This window comes from Columba livia, chromosome 9, assembly GCF_036013475.1.
Source record: "Columba livia isolate bColLiv1 breed racing homer chromosome 9, bColLiv1.pat.W.v2, whole genome shotgun sequence".
NCBI lineage: Eukaryota > Metazoa > Chordata > Aves > Columbiformes > Columbidae > Columba > Columba livia.
In genome coordinates this window covers 22,095,141-22,119,148 of record NC_088610.1, presented here as the reverse complement: position 1 = coordinate 22,119,148, position 24,008 = coordinate 22,095,141, and the positions used below count along the sequence as shown (strand labels likewise).

The 24,008-nt window shown below is 43.5% G+C and overlaps 1 protein-coding gene across 3 annotated transcripts in view; it reads left to right on the top strand.

Moving 5' to 3' along the window:
- Positions 1–24,008, top strand: part of VPS8 (VPS8 subunit of CORVET complex) — a 63,702-nt gene that overhangs the window by 6,921 nt on the left and 32,773 nt on the right. For 2 of the 3 annotated variants that reach the window (XM_065073073.1, XM_065073074.1), the window contains exons 7-27: positions 4,787–4,911; positions 6,024–6,110; positions 6,898–6,965; positions 7,369–7,522; positions 7,631–7,690; positions 8,542–8,649; positions 9,760–9,840; positions 10,805–10,975; positions 11,732–11,806; positions 12,482–12,517; positions 14,647–14,737; positions 15,686–15,732; positions 16,452–16,541; positions 16,793–16,839; positions 17,378–17,600; positions 18,196–18,285; positions 19,294–19,345; positions 19,616–19,658; positions 20,026–20,098; positions 20,743–20,862; positions 21,449–21,520. In XM_065073073.1, coding sequence (XP_064929145.1) covers positions 4,787–4,911; positions 6,024–6,110; positions 6,898–6,965; positions 7,369–7,522; positions 7,631–7,690; positions 8,542–8,649; positions 9,760–9,840; positions 10,805–10,975; positions 11,732–11,806; positions 12,482–12,517; positions 14,647–14,737; positions 15,686–15,732; positions 16,452–16,541; positions 16,793–16,839; positions 17,378–17,600; positions 18,196–18,285; positions 19,294–19,345; positions 19,616–19,658; positions 20,026–20,098; positions 20,743–20,862; positions 21,449–21,520 — 1,913 coding nt within the window. Of the gene's footprint in view, positions 1–1,676; positions 1,917–4,786; positions 4,912–6,023; positions 6,111–6,897; positions 6,966–7,368; positions 7,523–7,630; positions 7,691–8,541; positions 8,650–9,759; positions 9,841–10,804; positions 10,976–11,731; positions 11,807–12,481; positions 12,518–14,646; positions 14,738–15,685; positions 15,733–16,451; positions 16,542–16,792; positions 16,840–17,377; positions 17,601–18,195; positions 18,286–19,293; positions 19,346–19,615; positions 19,659–20,025; positions 20,099–20,742; positions 20,863–21,448; positions 21,521–24,008 lie in introns of those variants that run through there. The other variant, XM_065073075.1, reaches the window with a different exon arrangement.

Sequence of the window (24,008 nt, the reverse complement as noted above, 5' to 3'; positions counted from 1 at the left end):
GACTGGGCCAGAGACCTCCATAGCTCCCTCACCACCGAAGTTGCTCTGTGAGTCTGTTCTATAATTTAAAGGTGTGTCATCCAACTTTGCGTCAGATATGGGCACAAATGCTTCCCAGACACCTCTGTTCTCTGCTTGACTCTTTCAGCTCCATAACTAAACCTTGGGTATTTGCCCCAGTGCTCTCAGATCTATCTGCAAAGAGAAATCCTCGCAGGATATGGCTGTAGAAGTCCTTGTGTGCACAGAGAGAGGATTGGTGTTCTGACCCGCTTTTATTCTGAAATTTAAACCAGCAATTTATGTCTGTAGACCAGTCAATTTCTACTTTAAAAGTGAAAACATTTTTCTACTAAATATGTGCATTAGGGTGAGACTCGCTCCCTGAAGTTTGGTAAACTCTGGGTGTAGTTTATACTGTACAATGGAAAATCACCTTTTTTCCCCTCTAAAGATGTAGATCCATCTTCTGCTTGAATGTTGCTGACGTTCAAATTTATCTGAATACTTTTGTGTCACTAGCAATTTTTTTAACCCTTTATTTTTTATTTAATATATTTGCCTATGTAACTAATTCATTCATGTGAGTCTGCCCATCCCTCTTGAATCATCTGTCCTTTTTAAGGAAGACTTGGGCGCAGCTTTCATGCTGCTTTTCTCAATGCTGCTGTTGGCTCTTGAATTATCACAGGACAGTTCACATCACGTCTCATCTCTGAGAAGCAATATTTTTCTTGTGAATCAGATGCCAGCTCTGACACCCTGTAAGTGTTGCGGAGGGGGTGCCTGGGGACCTGTGGTCACCCCCTGTTTGGTGTCACCAATAACAGGGTTGGGGCAGCCCTGGCGATGTCTTGCCAAGCCTCGAAAGACTCTTATGGATGGAACGTGTGGGGGCACGCTCCTGCGCTGACCTGCTCTGGGGGATGAAACATCCCTAACGCACATCTAAACCTCCTCATCTGCCATTCCTGGTGTTTGTTATGTGATCTGACAATACTCAGAAGAGCTTGGTACTCTCCTTTTTTACCATTCTTTCAGGTAGTTTATCTTCTGTTTGCTTTGTTACCACATTTTGATACTGACAGTTTTCTGTGCCTTGGGAATATAACCCTTAGGGTGTTTCTAGCACTGTGCCTGCTTAGGGATATTATTTTATTTTAATGTAAATATGAGCCATCATTTTGCCAAATTATTTCTGAAACATGATCGGAGTTGTGAGCATTGTGCAAATGAACACTTATGCTGTGTGCCGTGACTTCTCTTCAGGATTGGAGCGCAGAAGTGCTCTCCCAGCAAGCCCATAACAATTAACAAAGAAGGTTTTTACTTTCAGAAGTTTGGATTATTGTTGAACCATTTATTATTTTCTGGGGCTGTAAAGCCTATGGTTAGTGCCCAGAGTCTTTGTCGAGCTGTGGGAGTAGCATGATACCTTGAGAGAACGGGTAGTGTAAGTACCTGAAGACAGCATTAAAACTTGATTTTTGGGGACTCTTGTCTTTGAATGTTTTTTGAAGTTAATGGGGAGTTGCTTGACTGGCTGGTGATAACTGTTGAAAACAGTTTTATCAGTTAAGTCGCTGTGAACAGTTCTATTTCCTCTCAGATTTTTCTTTTTTTTCTTCAGGATGATGAAGTCCAAATTTCTTATATAAACTCATTTTTCTTCAGTGATACCATACGCTTTGTAAACCACCTGGTTTTAAAACACTCGCTGCCACAGCGTCCTCTCAGTTCAATAAATCCAAAGGGGAAAAGTTCACAAAAGGAAACACTATCAGCAAAAGCAGAAGGTTCCCTCTGTCTCTGAAGATTATCACATATATGTTGTCGATTACTTCGCTCCTTTTATATTGATTTCTGGCTTTTTCCTTCCTCTTTGGGCCCTTTCTGTGCGGACTGCAAAGGCAAAGGTACAGTAGCGCTGCCCTGTGTGCGTCCCCTGCATGACCAGCTCCTGCCCGCCCGGTTTGCATGCTGCCTGTGCCAGGATTTAGGATGCCAGACAAGCAAAAAGCGGTAACAAGCCAGCGGGTATCGCTGCTGCCCGCGCTGGTTCTTGAAAGCAACACACGTAGCTACTACCAGAAATTTTTCAGATGAAGAATTGCTTTATGTGAATTACACAATTAAAAACATTTTTGGAGAATTGATAGGCATCATTGCTTCAAGCATTTAGACAAAGCTTTTTATGCTTAATCCTAAATGTACCTTAATTCAAAGCTGATAATATTAATCTGGAAAATAATCAGGAAGGCTTTTATAACCTTTCACTTTTATGCATTTTTATTACTCTACTAACTGATTAATAGGAGCTCGTTGATTTTCATCTTGCTTTGGAAGCAATTCCGTCCATCGTATTTGTAGTTAGTTTTCTCTAGTTGTAGTTAGTTTCTCTGGTTTTCTCCTCCTTGTGTGCTCTCTTTTGACTGTCTGGAGTTGAACTGCCCTGGGTTTCTCTGGCTTTGGAAGTGATCATTTCTCAACTCTAGAAATGCACCCCTGGCAAACCGTAGGCAATTCTGTCTTAGGAAGGAATATCTTGAGTCACACAAAGCATTTAATTGTGGGGAGGAGCGGGGTCTTGTTTAGTTTGAATTGACATTGTGAGTGAGGGAAGTGGCAAATGGATTTGCAAGTTCATGAAGATGTAAAGCTGGATTGAAAGCAGCGGTTCTGAAGCTGCTGCCCTTTTCGGAGAAAGCTGTGAGAGATTCTCCTTTTACACGTCTTACAGGAGGCAGGTTATTGATTCACTTACTGACAGGCTTAAACTGAAGTGGAAGAAACAGGATGCAATTTGCCTTCAGTAGCAAGAACTGCGGTATTCACCTTATTTTAAAACATACTTCTATGGTTAGCAGATGGCCTTTTTGTAAATGAACTGTGTTTCCAGATCTCTGGAACAGGAATTATTTCTTGAAGGACACCATTGGGAGAATACCTCTCTGGGGAACTTGTTTTCCAGCTATAGCTCTGTGTTCTCTGAGCTTCCATAGAAATCTTCCATTATTTTTCTTCTTTTCTTCGACACAGTCAATAGTAATTTCTCTCTATGGTGATACTGAAGTAGTTTTGGCTCCACGTTCCTCTTGGCTGTTGAATGACGGCAGCCATTCACAGTATCATCACTTGAATTGTGTACATCTTTTGTTTGGTTAAACACGAGTGTCAAGGCTTCTAACATTTCAGTATCTATTTAAACAGTGACTTGTGTGACTGCCAGAGCTTTCAGAGCTGCTTCTGTACATGTAGGTTCAGCCAGTTTAAACCCTCATGTTCTCCTTGGCTTCCAGATGGTTTTATCTTAAACAAAGGCATGTTAATTTGGAAAACAAACGAAGAGGCAGGCACAGCAGAGCAGGACAGGCAGCCTTGCCCAGAACCGCCTGGGCTGCTGCTCATCTGAAGAAAAGATGATTTTCATTGATTTGGTCAACCAAAGGCACCTTCCTCTTCTCCTCCCGCAGATTTCAAGAGCAGAGCTCAACGTTCGCAAGAATCCTGGTGTCTCTGAGCACCTGTAACATACGATGTCCTCCTGACCACGACTGTCGTCCTGTTTTAGATCAAACCTGACATTCCATACTAGCTGAGCCTTGCCTTGTACATTTGCAAGACAGAGCGTGGCCCTTCAGTCTCTCCTAGGCCTTGTCTCGTTCGGTGCGCAGAACAAGTGGTGTTTGTAACACCCTCTCTATCCCTCCCTTTCTGCTACCACTATCCAGATTTTGCAGGAAAACACATTTTTTACTTTCTTTTGGGCTACTGCAGCAGACAAGTTTAGCGAGGTAGATGCCGGAGAACATAGAACAGAGTGGAAAATATTTAAACTTGGCTCTTGCCTCTTTCTCTTCACCCTAAACAGTGCTGTAGAGGGTAATCCATGAGTTCAGGTATACTTCTTGCTAGTATTTATTCCTGTCCTGTGGTGATGCTGATGTATTTCAGTTCTCCAGGCTTTGTTCCAACAGTCCTCACACAGCATCTTTTCTTTCTCCCGCACTCAAAAGCAGGACAAAACCAGAGAGAGATGGGAAAAGCCAGTTCATTTTCCCTGCAGCTCCTGGCCTTTAGCAGCAAAACCAAGGAATAAGTTCCATAAAATTACACTTACCAGAGGGCCCTGTTGGGGATTTGTAGTTGGTATTCAAATCAACATAAAGAAGCATGAGGTGTTTCCAAAAGATGGACCCAATTTGAAATCACTATATCTCTGCAACCATCAACTGCCTTTGAGAGGCGTTTGGGATGATTTCAACCGTCATCCCGATGTTGTGGAGGAAACACAGAGCATTTATAAAAAGGTTACGAAAACTTGATAACTCATTAAACCATTTGTAGTTTTTGTGTAATTCTAACACGTTGCCATAATGAAATACACTGATTTGAAATGGAGTCCATCTTTTTTGAAACACCCTGTATAATGCTCGTGAAATAGAGTCAATTTTCTGTCATCTTCCTTGCTACAAGTTAAGCAGAACAGTAAAAGGAAAGCTAGATATTGCTTTTTCTTCTTCACTTTGTAATACTTCTGCGTTCCCATATTCCCTGTGCCTGTTTTCTACTTGGAAAAACAGTTTTTATCTTTCCCTGCAAGACAGTGTCCCACTCTCTCTGCACTAACACATATCCTCATCTTGTAAACTCTTGTTTTAAGAACTTTAGCCTGCGAATTGTTAATGTACCCCAGGTGAATTGTATATGTGAATGACTGCATGATGTTAATTTGAGTCATGGCTCTTTCATTTCCTTTAATTTCTTACTAATGGTTGTGCTCTAGATCAAAACCAGGCTCTGCGGCTGTGTCTGGGCAGCACTGCTGTGGGTGCCCAGTACGGGGCCATCTCTGCTCTCAGCATCAACAACGACTGCTCCAGGCTCCTGTGCGGCTTTGCCAAGGGACAGGTAATGCCCTGGGCTGCCATGGGCCAGCGCCAGAATACAGTGAAACATTCGGTTAATCGTGGCTGCCTGTGACATAAGTCCCACTCTTAATAAACTGAAATGTGCAATGGGCACAGCATGACGATCAGCTTCATCTTTCTAGGCCACTTTTTGAGATCTGTTCTTTGTAATTAAAGCTAGTTTTTACTGATGATAGCTTGAAATTATCGAAGTTCATTTTAACCGATATTTTACTTGTGTTGTACAATGGAAGGTGCATAGTTTCTACAATGTGGAGGAGAAAGGGGTCGAGTCTGCTGTTCTAGTTTCATGCTGTTTTCTGCACAGGGAAAGCAATTCCTGAACAGAGGTTAAAGACTAAAACTAAACCAGAATGGATATAAGTTAACGTGATAAAATTTAGAGGTCTGTGGAATACTGAGAAGGCTGCTTTGTTTTTCTTTTTAGTTTCATTTTCCTTTACTCCTTTGGCTTTCAGCTTCATTCCTGATAAAATACAGTGCAGTGCCTGTGACAGGGCCAAATGCCAGACTGCTCCACACCTTGTGGAAATACAGACTTGATCCATGCAGAGTAGTGGCCCGTTTTAAACAATACTCAGATAAAATATTTTGGAGCAGCAGTTCTGAAACATCTGGTCTACAAAGCTTTGATTGATGACATATGGAGCCATATAAAATAGGATTTCCAACAAAAAGTTCAATTCAACGTGTAATGTCGGCTCTTCTGGGCTAAATAGTCCTCAGCTATGCCCTAAATAGTTTAAGACTTCCTGCTTCTTAGCTGGGAAATGGTCTGAATTTGATGTCCAAGCGCAAGCCAAGCTGCAAACTCCTACCTGACCTGTCACGCTGAGCAAACACAGGACGAGCAGAGTGACAAGGTAGCCGTGGACATGCTTGGGTTTTGCTGATGGGCATTAGCAGAGATTATTCAACTCTCCCCTGATTGTATGAGGGAGAAAGGCATTGAAGTGCTTTTTCAGATCATTTTTATTTGATATGAAGACCCTACTCACTGAGGATGATATGGGGAATATAGACGTTGATTGATGTACTAACACATGAGATGAGGGAGTGAACCCCTTGGCAGTAAGTGTGTTCTGCTTGCAGATCACCATGTGGGATCTGGCCAGCGGGAAGCTGCTGCGATCAATAACAGACGCCCACCCGCCGGGAACAGCCATTTTGCACATCAAGGTAACAAACACTGCATGTACTCCTGGTTTGCTTTGTACTGCTACATGTTTTTTCTTTAAAACACACTTGTTTTCAGTCAGATGCATAATTTTTCCCTGTGTAGTAGTTTTAGATTTACAGTGGAGAGCAGCTACCTAGGAGCTATTTGGCAATAGCATCCAGAGGTGGAAAAAATGAGCAGAAATTCTATTTAAAAAATAAACTTAGTATTTTGAGAGCTGAAATAATATCAGTTGTGAGTTGTGGTATAACAAACAACAGTTGTTTGTTACAACTTCTCTCTCTGCTGCCAAAACGAACAGTTAGTTGCTGGAATACGTTTCTCTGAAACTTGCGGTGGTTTGAACTGGATACATGACTTGCCAACTTTAAATGCAAGAGTTTGAAGTGTAGAAAGTAGCTTCTCTCAGCAGTTTTCCAAGTAACTTGGGGGTGTTTGCTTTGAAAGAGCAATCATCTATGGCTTCTTTTTCAGCATAGTGTCGTCATCACACACAGAAACTCGCATCTCTGTTTTCTGCTGTCCTGGCCCTTGCTGAGACATCCCAGGCCCACCTGGAACTGGTGTGGTGGGTCTGGTGGGGCACTGCAGCGCTTGGGTGACCCAGTCTAGCAATAATGCTGGAGGGGCCATGGTGAAATGCTAAACCTTACATTTCTTACATAAAAAGCCAGTAATTGTCTCAACTCTGTATGTTAAAGGTATGTTTCTGAGAGGGACAATACTTGTACTTCTTTTTTTGCAGTCTATTTCTTAGTGCCACTTTTAATCTAATTATCTGCTCAGTTTACAGATGACCCGACGCTTGCAATTTGCAACGACAGCGGAGGCTCCGTATTTGAACTGTCGTTTAAGTAAGACGATAACTCTAAATGTAGAAAGTACAAGAAATTAATGCTGGGTCATAGGTTTCAAAACCTAAGCAAAAAAACCCTTGGAAGCAATAAAGCTGCTGTCTGAATGTTGAATTTAGGGCTGCAGTGTAATTTCACAGCTGAAGCAAGATGCTGTTTGGCAGTCTGATCACATACAGGAATTTCCAACACTTTACTGTTAAATAAGATCTTAGGGAATTCTTGTCTGTGTCTGAGCAGCTGTATGGGGCTGCTTCCAGTGACACACTGAAACTGATCCCTGCAGCTGCATAAAACACTTTTTAAAAACAATATGAAGGATCACTCTTGAGATTTCATGAGGTTTCATGAGGCTTATCTCTTCTTGATAAATGGCCACCAAGCTGATTTCTCTTCTTTGCAGGAGAGTTATGGGAGTGAGGACATGTGAATCCCGCTGTCTCTTCAGTGGCTCGAAGGGGGAGGTTTGCTGTATTGAACCGTTACATGCCAAAGTTGAGCTGAGAGACCATCCTATCACCCAGTATTCACTGCTGGCCATGGCCTCCCTAACAAAGGTAAGGTGCTTCTTGCAGGAGGGTTTGTGTGGGAAATCATAAAGGAGAGGTTTTCTGCTATATACTCAGAGGTTTTGTTTTGCCTTTTTGGTTTTCTTTTTCTTGAAGATACTGGTTATTGGCCTGAAGCCGTCTCTGAAAGTGTGGATGACCTTTCCCTACGGTCGTGTGAGTAATGAAGCCAAACAGTTGCTTTTTGGATTGTAGCTACGAACAGTTCCTGGGGTGAAGGGGATGGATTAGGACCAGGTGTTTGATGTCACTGCTTTATCAGCATGCGGTAAACTCTGCATTGTGGAATTGCAGTGATGATGTTGGTCTGTGTGCGGACTGTGGGCAGGGAGGGGGTGCAAAGGCTGCTTTCAGCTGTAGCTGTGTGAGGATGCTGAATTTTTCCAATAAGTAGGAAGGGAGGAGCACGGGAGCCTCTCAACTTCTTGTCTTCTCTGCTGCAGCCTCGATGTTCCCACAGATGGGACGTTGACCTGCTTATGACTGCAGTCACCTTGGACTGGGGCCATTGCTTGGCAGAACCATACAATAGAACCTTTAATTGTAGGGACAGAAACAAAGCGGGATTAGAGCACTACACAGGCTTCTAAACTCTTGATTATTCACTTTTGCTAGTCACTGGTATAATTCCTCTTGGAAAAGCAGCTGGGGGAAGATGTGGGATATGTTAGGTTGGGAGAACAGAGACACAAGGCTGCTGGCAAGCTGTGGGTTGTCATATTTCATCAATCCATGTGCAACTGGATCTGCAGCAAACAGCTGGGACACAGGTTTTGTTCTGACCGGCTCACTGCTTTGCCAAGAGACACACGTTGCCCCTAAACCCTGTGGCTGGGCCAAGGAGCACAAGCCACTGCTCGGGTGCCTGCAGCCCAGGACGTTGCTTTGCAGCCTGCGTGTGTACACGGCAGAGTCAGCGAGGAGCAGCTGACGAACGGTGTGTGTCTTGGAAGTGTGAGGTTCTGCCTCGCAGACCGCAAATACCGCCTGTGCTTTCTGTCCGACAGATGGACCCTTCTAGTGTCCCCCTTCTGGCCTGGCACTTTGTGGCTGTACAGAACTCGGTGAACCCCATGCTTGCGTTTTGTCGAGGAGACGTTGTGCATTTTCTTCTGGTAAGCCTTGAATATTTGATGCTGCTTTTCAAGTAGTCGTGTCTTATTCACATATTGAGCGGACTGAGCCTCTGTCTCAGTGACAGTGTGATATCTGTGCGTGCTGGAGATGCCTGCAGCTTGCAACCACCTCAGGAAAGCAAACCTGTTGGTCATTGCTCTTCAGCAAGCAGTGGTGCCCTTCCCTGACAACTTGGAGGCGTGAGCTTTATTCTACAAGTGTTTATTTGCAGCTTATCTCATTCCTGCTGGAGATAGAAGAATGTGGATTGTTTTCAGGGAGATCACATGAATTTGAGATACTATTTTATTTTGAGTCTGGAAAATAATTTTATAAACCACTAAGAGACAACAGCTTTCAGGTCCTGCTGGCATGTGACTTCAGGGCATGCTGCTCGTCCCATTTAGACATGCAGATATGTGCTGGTATGGTTGTTTGAAGATGATTTCCTACCTGATTTCAACATATGGGAGTAGTGCCTGGGCTTCAGAAAATCTGGGATTTGGCTTTGGAGCACTATGTTTGTTTCCCAGCTTTGCTGAATTCACGTCCCTCTTGCTGTACTTCGAATTGTCAAAATGTTAAAAACCCCTTATTTTTTCTGCAGATTGTTCTTTGTTTTTTAATGGTGATGAATTAAGCCAGTTCCACATTAGTGTTCCGCAGTTCTGACTTTTACGAGTGGAAAATACAGTTGTTCCTTCACAGGACGAGAGAGAACCCTTGACTGGGAGTTGTCATGCAGCATCTCCCTTCAATCCAGTATCGCAGGGAGGCTGAGCCCCTCGGGAGTCAGTGAGTGAGAGTCGGTCCTTCAGCACTCTCTGTGCGAATGCTGGAGGTTTGCATCCTTTTTAGAAACCGAATTGCCTTCTATAACACAGGAGCTGGAGCACAGAGTGACAATCCCTTAAGCACACTAAGGGCCGGCTTGTTTGTGACATACAACTCATGAGGGCTTTTGAAAGTGAGATGTTATGCTCGTGTGCTCAGCGTTGTCTGAGGGGAGCTCCAGGCTCCTGGGGCTGGGGTGATGCCCTCCAGGAACAGAGATATTGAGCCCATAAAGTCTTTGGGTTTGATTCAGCCTTGTCTGGTTTCTCTTTTAGGTCAAGAGAGATGATACGGGTGCAATACACGTCACTAAGCAGAGGCAGCTTCATCTGCACTATGACCTCATCAACTTTACTGTAAGTCTTAATATTGTAAACCAGTTCATTTTAATTTTTTTTCACTAGTTTTCTTGTCAGTGTATCTCAGTAGCTCTTAGTTCTATACGATTGGCTTTACTAATGTTGCATAAGAAGTGACTGTGTTTATCTGCGGCTAACTGAAAATGTCCTTCAACTTGGGACTTGGTGGAAAACCAGCACGAGTGGAATAGCAAGTAGTAGCTAAAGGATAAAAAATTAATAGCACGGAGGCAACAATACTGCCTTTTCTTGGGGAGGAGCAATAGCCTTGTTGAGGAAACATTTTCAAGAGCCAGAGAGAATCTGGCAAGAAAGGTTTTTATTCTGCATTCTCACTAAAAATAATGCAAACTGTGTGTAATTGGCTCAGTAAAATTCTAATGTTTCCACGTGTGAGTGCTTGCTAAGACACTGTAATTGTTTGATGCTTTAACAAAGGTTGTTCAACTCTAAAACACATCTACAGAATACAGTGAGTAAAATAGGAAAGTATAAAAGTAGAAGCCAGAGAATATGAATGACAGGCTGTGAGTTAAACTCATATGTACTGTTCCCCTTTTTAATCCTTCCTGATGCCACACTGACCTGCTAAGGGATTTGAAAACAGGTGTCGTAGTATTCTTGGTTTGAGACCCTTGGATGGTAAGTGTGCTAGAGCACAAATAGCGCACCCAGAGCACAAGAGTTCTGGTGGATTGTTCATTTGTCTACGGCTGTTTTCTGAGAAGGAGGTTCCTTGTAATTTTTCTCAGTGTTAAAGCTGATACTCCAGAAGGAGCCTCGCTGTCTTTGCCTTTGCAGTTACGCGTGGGTGCTGTTGTGAAGTGACCGTGTATAGTAACAAAGCTCCAAGCCATGCTAGAACTTCCAGTCTTGATACTTGGGGAAATGGTCAGAACCTGTTCATTTGGCCTCTAATTGTGTGTGCATTGCTGAAATCTGCTGTTTGTTCCCTTTCCAGTGGATAAACTCCCGGACAGCAGTGCTTCTGGACAGCGTGGAGAAGCTGCATGTTATAGATCGCCAGACACAGGAGGAGCTGGAGACCATCGAGATCTCAGAAGTTCAGCTTGTCTACAACAGCAGCCACTTCAAATCGCTGGCGACAGGAGGCAACGTCAGCGAAGCCCTGGTAGGAATGAGTGTCCTGCTGCTCTTCACTGCCTCTGCTTCAGACGTGCCCCAAGCAGAAACCTGGAAGAAGCCTTTTTGAAGCATCTCAGAGATCATACATGGTGTTGATGTGGCCAGCAGACACTTGATATTTTCTCTTGTGCATTGATGTTTTCAGGAGCTGCGCTTAAGTTACCAAACATTGGAACACCCTGTACAGGAGAAAAACTGCTGTGCTTTATTCTTCAAGAGATTCCTAGAGGGTTTTCTCCTTTGTATGCTGCACATACTCTGTTGTAGCAGTGCCTGTGCTGTACATGCATTCCCTGCCCTTGTCTCATAGATTGTCACGCAGGGATAGAGAGGATGAGGCTTGTAGGTACTACACTTCTTTATTGCTTGAAGTAAAAATCCAAAAACATCTATACTAGTGGAAATTGCAACACTTCAAACATTGTGCTTCCTACTTTTTCCTCTTTTGCAGCTGGCAAGGAAAGAGCACCCATAAATATTTTTGTGTGTGAGGATAGACACCGAGCACTGTTCCTCACGACCGCGTCGTGTTTGCGGGGCAGCCAGGGCTCAGTAGCACTTTGAGCTGCATTCCCAGCTTTTTGACTTACTACAGCCCAGCAATCTGTGTTCTTATCTCCCAGTCCTCATTTTGATTTCTGAGTTACAAAGCGTCTCTAAAGTTCAAGTGTACATATATTTCTTGGGAAATTTTACAAAAACAAAAAGTGGTTTTGCTTACATGTGATTTTTCTTCCTGTAGGCTTTGGTTGGAGAGAAAGCTTGTTATCAGTCCATCAGCAGCTGTGGTGGTCAGATCTTCTACCTTGGAACTAAGGTAAATGTGGGGAGTTTTTAATGAAAATGCAGGGCATCCACTGTTGATGGTAGCTCATCTTCTGGAGAAGGGCAATTCTTTTATTTGATGGAGATGTGAATCAAGGATTGGTTCTTTGTGCACTTATGCCATGGGATTAAAGAAATGTGCAGTAACTTGGTTTTAGCCAAGGCGTGGGCTAAGTAAAGCACTGTGATAGTTTCATAGTGTCCTCATTCGTGCTGCTTCAGGGTGGACTTAGCATTATTTTACTGACATCTGCTCTGTCCTAACCTTCAGTTTCTCTGTCCTAAATGTGCTAGTGAGTAAACAGAAGAAAATAAAGCAGCAGAAAACACTAGGCTGTTGCATAGGATGATGAAAGGAATATCCTGTTCACTTTTCCTGTCCTGCAGTGCAGGCTGTCTGTGGAAAGGCAAAGAGAGCTGGCCTGTGGGCTGGCATGTGGAGGCGGGGGATGAAGTGAGGGATGGTATCTTGGAGCAGATGGGTTGTAAGGCCATGTAAGTGATGTTTTCTGTTAAATACAATCGCCCAATTTATTCCTGCCATGCCAAGCTTGAGGGTAGCTTTACTTATCCTCACCTTTACCAGCATGCTCGGGTGGGTCTGTGGGATACCACAGGCTGCATGAGCAACTGTAAGTAAATCACTTTTTTTTTTCTTCTTTTCTAGTCTGTTCACGTCATGACATTGAGAAGCTGGAGAGAGGTACGTTGAGAGGAAAACTGTACAGCTTCATAGGTCCGAATTGCTTAAAAATAAGAGGAGGGAGGGAGCATTTGTGAAGCATGTTCTATGTTTGGGATCCCAGATTTTCCACACAGCCAGCACTGCAGGCACGCTGCTTTCCATGGCGGGACACTGCGGGCTCCTGCTTGCATGAACTTGTGGGCCGAATGGAGACCTTGTTCTGCCACACGAGACATAATGCCTTGCCACATATCAGCTTCTGTCTGCCAGATAAGTGGACAGTGGAAGGAAATTTGCTTCACTCTATTTCTTTTTCCAGCTATGGCTGGCTGGAGCTGCATCATAAAATCCATCACATCCTACCTAGAAAGTTCATTGGATTTTATATCCTTGTTTCTATTAGTGGAAGATCCTTTTTTTTTTTTTTTTTTGGAACGTTGTTTCTCTGACAGCTGAAACCGTATCAATTTCCACACTAGAGTTCTTAGTGATCTATTTATGTCAGTTTGTTCGGGTGTTCTTTTCACTTGAGTTAAACAGCAGTTTTCCCTTTCTGGATCATTGCTTCACAGTGTGTTTATTCAGTGTATGTGCGGTCTCTCTCAGACTTAGTTTTGCAAGGTGAAGCAAAGCTCTTTCGTCATCCTCTTGTCAGATTACCTTCCCGTTCCTTTCTTTTTTCATGGTCACTGTTCTCTGCACCTCCTTTGTGCTCAGTTTCTTGAACGTGGGTAAATATTTTGGCACATTTTACTCTGGGTGGTAAGTTATGCCATGCACAATGTCACCTGCTCTTCCCTGTCTGCTCTAGATACATCATGCCTTGTGCACCCTTCGGTCTCGTTTTGCTGTTCCTTTGGCGACGTGACATCGGTGGCCTGTGGCACTCTGGAGATTCACCAGTGCCCCAGAACCAAACTCCTGCTCTTACCATTGGATTGCATGGTGCTTCTGTTATCCTGCTTTAGGGGCAATCCTGTCATGTCTGTCTTTCTGGCCTGCTGTCTCGCATCGTATGGTGACAGTTGGTCATCAGCAAACTTCAGTAGTAAGCTCAGCTTATGCCAAGTTAACTTACCAAATCCTTATGTAGAAGGGGGCTTCAAGGAACTTCAATATAATCTCTTTCCAGTCTCACATATCTCCTTTAAGCAGTGACTTTGACCATTTTTCCTCTTAACTGCTTTATGGCTCATCCATGATTATAAGCTCCTCCACGTGACAGTGTATCAGGACCTTGAATAAAATGTGAATGGTTCAGCTCTATTGAACTTCCATACAGTTGCTGCTTTTAGTTACCAGGATCACTTTCCTCTGCTAGTTTTCCCTCCAGCTGTTCACTACTGATTTTGGTTTAGTAAACTGTTAAGTCTTGCTTTGACCCAGGATTTCATGTGCTGGTTTTCCAAGAATTCGATCACAAGTTACATGCCCTGAGCCGTCCTCCTCCTAACTGACCACATGGTTTCTGTTGTGCTGCCAGCACCTCTGTTGTAGGGGACTTACTTAAGTTACAGTTGAGTATGTGGGGAATTAGAGTGTGAAGCTGTGAGTTAGATCTTGTTGTAGTACAGAACACTGGTCTGACACTCTGAATCTCTCTTCTCTCAAATAGTACCTCAGTATTTTGACCTAACATATCAAGACTAGCAGTGCTCGACCTTGTGTGCTAATAATTCCTTCAAGGAGAAAATACTTGTGATCTACTCCAGTCCTTGTGGACTGTGAGCTCAGGAGAAAACGAAGGGTAGGATGAGCACGTCTGCACGCTGAAAACACGGCGGAATTTTTTGTTGTGCTCCAAGTGATGAGGCAAGGATGGGGAATGGAAAACTTTAATTCTTTGTGATTGCGGACACTGATGCTGTGTGTCTCTGTCTATCAAGCGTCTGACCTAAAACGTAGCCCCCGAGGACTTGATGTACTGGTGCCTGGCATCTCTTAGTCTTTAAGTGTCCAGCAGAAAATGTACATACAAGAGAATCTTTTTGAGATACTGTCCTTCACTGCGATATGTCAAGAGCTTCAGAGGTTTCCTGTCTCCTTGTTTTTGGGGATCATGACCCACTACTGGGAAACACTGATCTTAAATGGGAGAGGATCATCTTTTCTGTAACTCTAAGGTTCACTATTACTTGTGATTTTAGAGAGTTGACCACCTTCTGAAACAAGAGCGTCTCACTGATGCGCTGGCGCTAGCCTGGTCTTTTTATGAAGGTAAAGCAAAGGCCGTAGTAGGTAAGTTTGGTGGTTTGTTTGTTTGTTTGTTTGTTTTAATTGAAGCCATTAGGGAAGGTTTTAAACCTATGCATGTATAGGAATAACTTTTTCAGGAAAAAAAAATATAAGAGATAATTAAATTGGAGAAAGTAGGGTGTGGACCCAGGTGTTGATTATCTAGCTTGCTAAAGTATTCCTGAAGGTCACGCATGACCTGTGGGTAATTTTGAGTGTGACACTCCATCAGCTCTGCCGAGCAGGTACTTCCATTCAGGTCTCCTCTGACTATACATGTCACTGAAGAACTGCTGGGGGTTGGCATCATTTTCCTCTGAAGGAGGGTGCTTTGTGAGCACTTAGCTTGTTGTGGTAAACATGTTAATTGTGCCAGAAACTGATGCTTGAATGGTCCTATTTGGACTGGACGTATTGACTTTTCAACAAATAACTTCTAGTGCTTTTGATAGATGAGACTCAAGTTCTCAGGGTAGGATCCTCCTGCTGTGAAATTGCTAGTACATGACTCATTTTAATGCATGGATATAATGCAATTAAGCAGATACTTTTCAGTTTTCAAAGTATTCCTGTCTTTTTGAGTTGATATTTAAGAATTTTTTTCCCCTTATAGTGCAGTTAATTCAGCCTCTTTCCGTCAAGGCATCCTCCAGCAATCAGCCTCATGTCCACAGTCTTTGACAGCTCTGCGTTAATTGTTCTCTCAGTGTTAAGCAGCGTTTAGATCTGTTCTTGCCATTCCTGTGCTGGAACAGTCTTTACATTGGGAGAATAAGCTCTTCAGAAGAAGAATGGGCTAGAAGTAGAACAGCAAAATGTGTATTTAGATACCTTGACCTCTACAGCTCAAGGGTGGTGATGTTAGCATCTGAACTGTGGGATGTTTCTATTTCCACTGGCAGCGTAGCTGAGAAAAGCTCTGTTATTTCTTTCTCCCCTCGTTGTCTCTAGGCCTGTCTGGGGACTCGAGCAAGCGCAAAGCCGTCATTGCGGACAGAGTGAGTCACTGGTTTATTCCTCACTGGATTTTCAAGTACGCTGATGTGACACTGACTGTGCTCCTGGAAGGAATGGCTTCTGTCCTCCAGAGCTTAATCCAGACAACTCTAGAGCATGTATATGTGCTGCTCTTGCTAAGATTGTGAGCGGGACTTTAGAAGAGATTTGGAAATACCTTTTGGGTAAAGGTGGGGATAAAATCTGCAGCATTAGCGAATCAAAATATGCCATTATCCAGGTCTTGAGATCTCTGGTCCCCTCACAGTGGAGAGAAACCGTTTGGAGGTAACTCCGAGTTTCCTGACCTTTGCTTGGCAAGTGTTCATCCGTATGTAACTTGCTGACTCTTAGGATGGTCCAGTTGTTACAGGAACCTTTTTCTGGGGAGGGTATGTTTAACATACACAATTATTGCAATAATTATTCAGCTGTACTTTGTTCTTCCTGTTTATTTTATTTGCAGGTAAATAAGTTTTGCTGTTTAAGTTACTATAACTTACCCTTTGGGTAGAAACATGGCCCAGATGAGCCTTGTGCTTCAGGATGTGTTAATCTGCCTGAAAATTTGCTGGCAGACTGGCAGCCCAGTTTCTTGGTCAGTTAAAGTTAGTGTAGGCTTTCAGTATCCTGCTGGGCCCCTTCTGTCCCATGTCACGCCATCATCTTGGCACCTCCAGTGTAGGATTGGAATTAATTTTCTTGTTTATTGTAAATTCAGATGGTTGAAATCCTTCTCCACTACGCTGATCGGACTTTGAAGAAGTGTCCCGACCAAGGAAAAATCCAGGTTATGGAGCAACATTTTCAGGTATGGCACTCCAAAGGACCCTCTTATATAAATCTTTGGACATTTTTAATCAGACTTTAATCTGCTGCAAAAATGTGTGACTAGAGTTTTTCTCTGTATGGACCAGCATACATGGAAAACCTGTAACTCTGCCAGCTACCAGCTGATTCAAATCACTTATTGATTCTGCTCTGTATTGACCTGGCTTTACTGTGTGCTATCTGGTGGGATTTTTGCCAGTCCCTACAGCTTTTTTCACATTTCTTCTGCAGGACGTGGTGCCTGTCATCGTTGATTACTGTCTCTTACTCCAGCGCACGTAAGTCTGAGTTTTCGAGCCCGTCTCCCGAAGCAGACCACCAGCCATGTAGCCCTGAGTGCTGCCTCCTGTAATATCTCGTGGTTTGGAGGAATCGTATCACATCATCCTCATGTTATATATATCACAGCATCGTCATCTCATATATATCACAGCATAGTTTAGAGGAATCCTTAAAAACTGATACTAAAGTCAGGGTACTCAATACTCAAAGTGTGTCTTCAATTTTCATTGATGTGCTGAGGGACAAAAGTTTGCTTCAGACTGTTTTCCCCACAGCATCCCCTTAAGAAAGACGCTGCTTTGATATCCTCTGTCATCATTTCCCCTCTAACGGCAGGGTCTTTTTCTGCAACATCCATAGCTGATTTATTCTGTGTAGCTGCCTGTAACTTGCATCAGTATAGGAGCTGAGCAGGGCATTCAGCTCCTGAGTTTGAGAAATACAGAGAAAATGGAGTTTAATTTGAAGCCTTCAGAAAGAAGTAGTGAGATTTTAAGTAGATTATTTAATAAATAAACACTTCTTTCCTTCTAGGGATCTGTTATTTAACCAGATATATGATAAGATGAGTGAGAATTCTGTAGCTAAAGGCATATTTCTGGAGTGCTTGGAGCCATATATCTTAAGCGATAAGCTGATGGGAATCACACCTCAAGTGATGAAAGACTTGCTGCTTCATTTCCAAGACAAGAACAGGTTGGAAAACTTGGAAGCCTGCATTGTGCATATGGATATCACCAGCTTAGACATACAGCAGGTGAGACGTTGTACTGAGCTCCTCTGAATAAACGACAGCATCCCCTAGTTGCTGATGCAAAGTTCTTGTTTAGTGTGCTGTCCGCAGCCAGTCTTTCCTGGTTTGAGTTCCGTGCCTCACACCACCGGCTGCAGGAGCTGCATTTGTCAGCTTGGTGCCTGTCTGCGCAGGTGGTTGCTCCTGCGTGACACAGTCAGTGGAGCGAGGACGTGTTCCTGCTGGGCTGCCCTGTTTTCCTTGGCCAGGTTCTATTGCCACAGCATGACTTTCCATTCCAAGGGAATGTTTGGGAACTTGACAAAATGATTCACTAACCCAACCAAAAGGCAAACCAGGGCAATCAAGGGTTCTGAAGAAGTATTTTGCCTCGTGCAGGTTGTGAATGTAAACATCTAGACAGTGAGATTCTATGCTTGCTATGCGAGCAATAAGCTGGATCCTGCCTTTGGGGTCTTTCTAGAGACTGGTTCTGCAAGTGGAAATTCTCATTCTGCTTTAAATCATACCACCGGATGATGCAAGGACAGAGATTGTATTTGAGAAAACTGCGCTAAGAGCAGCTGTACATCTACATTGTGCTTTGTTTGCCATGCAGGTGGTTCTTCTGTGCTGGGAAAAACACCTCTATGATGCCATGATCTACGTCTACAACAGTGGGATGAATGACTTCATTAGCCCCATGGAGGTGGGAAAGCTGCTCGGTGCAGCGAGTTATTTGTGTGCTCATCTTCTCATTCAGTGTGTGTATATCCTTCTTTTTCATTTCAAGGGAGAAATCATGTACGATACATGCAGTTTGACTAGAGGCAGTAAAGGAGAAAAGTAATTTGTGATTACTGTGCTTTAGAGCACGAAGTTCCCTGCTGAGGTAGCCGTGCTCTGCAACGTTAGAGCAGGAAATTTAGTCATGCTAAAAAATAAACACATATAAACCAAAAGGAGCAGAAGAGAATAACACGATGGCTTATGGAGTTTGCGTTGCAAAACTGTCGGCTAACAGCTTTGTTGCTGGTGCTGAGCCTGGCCCGTGTGCCATGACAAGCTGAGAAAGCATCAGCTTTCTGCACAATGGGATTAACGGGGTGTAGGTGGGAGAGGTTCTGTGAACACCTCGCGCTTTCTTTCCTTCATACTGTTCCTCCTCTGCTGACATAATGGTATAGTAATGTGTAGTAAAGAGTAATGGAAACAAAGGGTGAACTTACCTGATGTGCCCAATATAGCAGTTCTCTCAAAGCCTGTAGCTGTAGCATCAAAATGTTTAATTACAGAAACATTTCTGGTGTTTTCTCAGTAGTGCGAAAATTCAGACCTGGGCCTTTGAGTGTGAAAGTCTTAAACTGCCCGATTGTTAGCGCTTGTACTCTCGTTTGATAGGGATTAATTGAACAGGGCTTGGGGTTATGCTCTGATTTACTTCTGGGAATAGCAAATGTTGCTTTTTTTTTAGTGTGACCTCTCTGCATAGGGTTAGATCTGATTGAATGGAGGGGTTTGGTTTTCATATGTCATAACATCAGCTGGAAGAAGCATCCTGTGCCGCATCTGATGTCCTCTGTGCTTTTTAATCGTAAGATCTGGTGAGAAGGCAGAGCTTCTGTGGGGAAGATGGCGATCTCTGCTTTAAAACCATGCCAGTTCTTTGCTTTGAGCTTTTCCAGCTGCTTGAGCGCTGTCTTCTTTCTTGTTACAGAAGCTGTTCAAAGTCATTGCTCCTCCACTGAATGCTGGGAAGTCTCTCACAGGTATAGAATTCTGTCCCTTTAAGGGTTTCTAGTTTTGATATTTGATATTTTCAGTCTCTCTAGTCACTTCCAACAGGGGAATGCAAAAGGGAAATAGAGAACAAAAAAGTGCTCAAGTACTGTTTTCTGTGTGTAATGCTGTTCAATTTACTGTGTGTAGAACTCTGTGTGCGTGCCAGATGAGATGTTTCGCTAACAGCTGGGGAAAAGAATTGCATCTCTCTATGTTGTCTTGTGAAGAAAATGTGACACATAATTTTTGTTTTGTAGATGAGCAGGTGGTAATGGGCAACAAGTTGCTTGTATATATAAGGTAAGTCCTTTAGAAAGCATCTGAGGTGTTGCCTAGTGGTGGCACCAGATTTTTAACTTGCTATAATGGCATCATCTTATACTCCTGCTTCCTAAAATGTAAGAGTAGGGATTTTTGTGAGAAATACTGAGTCTCCCCATAGGTTTTCTGCTGTGGAATGGCATACCTTGAATGCAAATTTATGCGGTGCATTGGCTTATTGTGTGCGAACAGCAGTGCTGTCTGTAGTGCTTGCTTTTGTGATTTACAAAATGAATTTGACTTGTTTTAAGAGCATCCTGAAAACTAACTCAAAAAATAAACTGTGCTCCTCAATCTGTTCAGTGTCAGGATGTATTAAAAATGCCTTTCCCGTCCTCATCTATAGCTGCTGCCTGGCAGGCCGTGCGTATCCGCTGGGCGATATTCCTGAAGATCTCGTACCTTTGGTTAAAAACCAGGTGAGCAACCTTTAGGCAGGAAGCTTTCCCATGTGAGGTTTTTAGAAGAAGCTGCGTATGTCTTACTTTGTGGATTTCTGACAGAAAACTATTACCAATTTGATAACTACATCCTTGTGATATTGAGCACATAGCACCGTAAATACCAAATAATTCTTTAAAGAATGAAATAGAATCATTTTAGGAAAAGGCCCTCAAGATCATTGAGTCCAAGTGTTAACCTAACATTGTCACTAAACCATGTCCCTAAGAACCTCATCTACACATCTTTTAAACCCCTCCAGGGTGCTGGCTTAAGTAACACCATTCTGTTTGGATGCTTGAACCTACTCCAGCTACAGTTTGGGGTTTTTTGGTTTTGTTTCAAGAGTTCCTTGCTGGTAGGTGTGGGTATCAGGTTCGAGGAGGCCAACGGGGAAGGTTTTGGGTCTGAAGTTAAGCTGCTAACTCGTCCTGGCTTCACTGCCACTGTGGTGAGAGGAAAGTTAACTCAGAAAAGGAGCAAATAAGAGAATGTGGGGAAGTGCTGCCAAGGAGCAGAGCTGTGCCCTGGATATGGAGGAGCTGCTTTCCCCTGCGCTTGTGCGGTCAGTTATCTGGAGTCCGTAGAAAATCTGCTGTGTTTGTTTGAATTTTCATTGCAGGTCTTTGAGTTTCTCATCCGGCTGCATTCCGCTGAGGGATCTGTGGATGAGGAGGTCTACCCTTATGTTCGTACCTTGCTGCACTTTGACACTCGGGAATTCCTTAATGTTCTTGCTCTGGTAAGAGATCGCTCATCTCCAAGGGGAAAATGCAGTGTTAGTTCTTCCATCATCCGTGTCGTGGTTGCATGATCTGTAAGATTCCTACTTAAAAGTTTGTTCTTTAGCTAAACTCGTAGTTACCGGTTTGATGTAGGAGCAGTTTTGATGTGTGCTCCATAACATATCACAGGAGATCGTGATAGTCTTTTAGGTCCTTGAATATAAATTGATGAACATAACATTATGGGAACAGGGGCCATCTTTAAAGCACAGGTAAAACAAGAATAATGTATTTGTAAAGAGTGTTTTAGTACCTACATCTTTCTCCTGCATAAAGATTCATCTTTCTTCCTTTCCAAATTTATTGAATTTCCTCTGTCTACTAACTGGACCTGTTACTTTTACCTGAATATGTAAGAACCATTTTGGTAGTTACAAAAGAGGAAATTGTATTTTGGAACCTGCTGCTTATGTGATATAGACAGAAAGGATGTAAAAGCGTTGTCAGCTTTGTGAAGTGGCCACTTTTTTACGTTTGCTTGCATTGCTGGGCTTGGCAGTGGAGAGCGTTCTTCTCAAGGTGTTGGCGTTTTGCCTCATGCAGACTTTTGAAGACTTCAAGAATGACAAGCAAGCCGTGGAATATCAGCAGAGAATTGTGGACATACTTCTGAAAGTGAGTGTGCCTAAAAATTCACCTCTGTGTTTACATCTGATTCTATACAATGCTGTGCAGTAAAAGCTGTAATTTGGCTGTGGTGCTTGCAGCCCTGCCCTGGCTGACACCTCTGAGGAGGCAGTGGGCTGCAGCTGGATTCACCTCAGCCAAGGCTGTCAGTTGGATATTCAGAAGCGATGCTTCATGCACATTAAATAAGGTGACAGAGAGGTCTCCTTTCCCGTCTCTGATTTCCCCTGGGTTGTACTTTGTTGTCAGATTTCTCCTCTCTGCACCGTTAAGTTTCTTTTTATCAGCTTCTCGTTGATTCCACTCCCTGATTCCTTCTGAGGAGGAAAAAAGGTCCCAGGGATCCTGTGCCTGGTGAGGTGCCAACGCTCTTCTGATAAAACCCTGCTCCCTGTATCTGTAACTGCTGCGTTTGGGCTGTAACGTGCCCAGAATGACAGACCTATCTGTAGTCAATGGCAGAGAAGAGGAACGTCAGAGTTATCAGCCTGGTGCTCTAGAAGTCACTCTTTGTCTGCAGATCGTGCTCCGTAACAATGAATGCTCTCATTAAAAGCTGCCACTGCCAAATGCTGTTTGCTTTCCCCTGCAAAGCTGTTGGCATTAATAACGAGCAGCTCCACTTGGAAGCTGTTTATGTATAAACATATCATAAGTAGCGTTTCCCTGTCACTGTCGTTGTTGATAGATGAGAGCAAGGGCAGCAGCGGGTGAATTGGGTGACGGTGCTGCCACCGTCGGCTCCAGAGTGTGAGCCTCTGAGCGGGCATGGCTGTAAGGGTGTTCCCTAGCCCTCTGTGGGCTGAGAATGTGCTTCTTTGTGTCCTTAGCTGCTGCTGGCAGGAGGTGGCACAGTGCAGCTGTGTTCCTGCGGCACGGCGGGGAGTGGATGGAGCTGTTGCCAGCCCTGCGCTGCTGGTGGCTGAGCGAACGTCCAGTGCAACAGGGTTCAGCCTGGCTCTCCAGGGGAAAAGAAGGGTGGTCCTGAGAAGTGCTGCAGGACTGAATGCACCTGCAGGCAAACAGCTGGACTGTCAGTCCCTTGCTCTGGAATCCGCTCTCTTCTTGGATAAAATTAAAAAAAGATCTTGGAGCTTTTTATTTAGATTTATCATTGGCAGAAAAAAAAACACTTAAGAAATAGCTGTGCTTTTAACATAGTTTGGTCAACACATATGTTTGGCTAATGTAAATCTAAACTTTGCCAAATGTATTGTCTTTTAGAAAGTCAACGTGGTTGGCCTACAGCTTCTGTAAGGCTGCTGTGTTTCAGAGGTACAGTATTTTCACCTTCACATAGACTGATAAGGACCCAGATTGTGAAAAACAAAGCCAAAATTAATAAAGCACTTCTGTTGTTTTAGCGAGCAGTATTTTTAATGCTATTAGCTAACACTGTTCTGAGTAGGCTCCTGTAGGAAACAGCCTTTGTAAACAAAATGAAGGTTAAAAAAGAACAATAGCATTAGCTGGTGTTTCAAGCAGAGCTCTACTTGATTCCTTAATGGGTCTTACCTGTCTGCCTCCCCTTGTGTGAGAAAACCATCAGCATCTCCTGAGGAGATGGGACGCCGGGTCACTTAAGGAATTGATTGTACCTTCAGCGCTTGGACTGAATGGGGTTAAGAACTGCGAGATGCTCCGAGTGTTGGCTTTGCTGGAGCAATTCTCAGGTGTTAGCTGGCCGAGCTGCTCAGCTGATGGATGTCCTGCCAGCTGAACCCGCTGCTCCTAGAGGGGACTCTCCAAACAGGGGCATTTCACTTCCCTTTAGTGTTTCAGGTTTTTTTTAGAAGCATGAGATACCAAGTCAGGACACATCACGCTCATGTTTTTTTATATGCCAGACAGGTGACAAGCACTTCTCAGGTTTCAAATCCCTTTTGTAACAACCCTTTGATATTCCATTTTTCTGTAGTTTCAAGTCAGGTCAGCACAGCCACAAGTTTCTCAAAATATTCATAGACTAACAGCTAATTTAATGTGAGACAAGAAACTTTTCCCCAAATCTACAGTCCTTTCTTAGTCATTTGATCAGTTCTTCTGCATACCACAATTGAAGTGGTGAACGCTTGCGCCTTGAAGTCAAATGTATTTTTTTTCTTCTATAATTATTAATTTTATCTTCAAATGACAACATTTTTCTGCTTAGAAGCTCTGTTACATGTCCAGTGATCAGCACAGAGATGGAGATAAATATGGGGTTTGAGCCCCTTCACATCCAAAAATTGGGGATGTGCAAGAATATTTCCCAGCAGAAATATAGGAAAAATACATCAGAGAGGTTGCGCCTCTTCACCTTTAGGACAGAGGTGGTGTAGCAAGGACACATCCACTGTCTGTGTCATCAGGTGTCACAGTTAAGTGCTGTGGAAGGTGACTTATCTTCTGAGCTTTGGGATGGACAAGCACCAGGAGAGTGTGTCATGTCTGAGGTGGGACAAGACCCGATGGCTGCGCAGGGATTTCGTGTTCA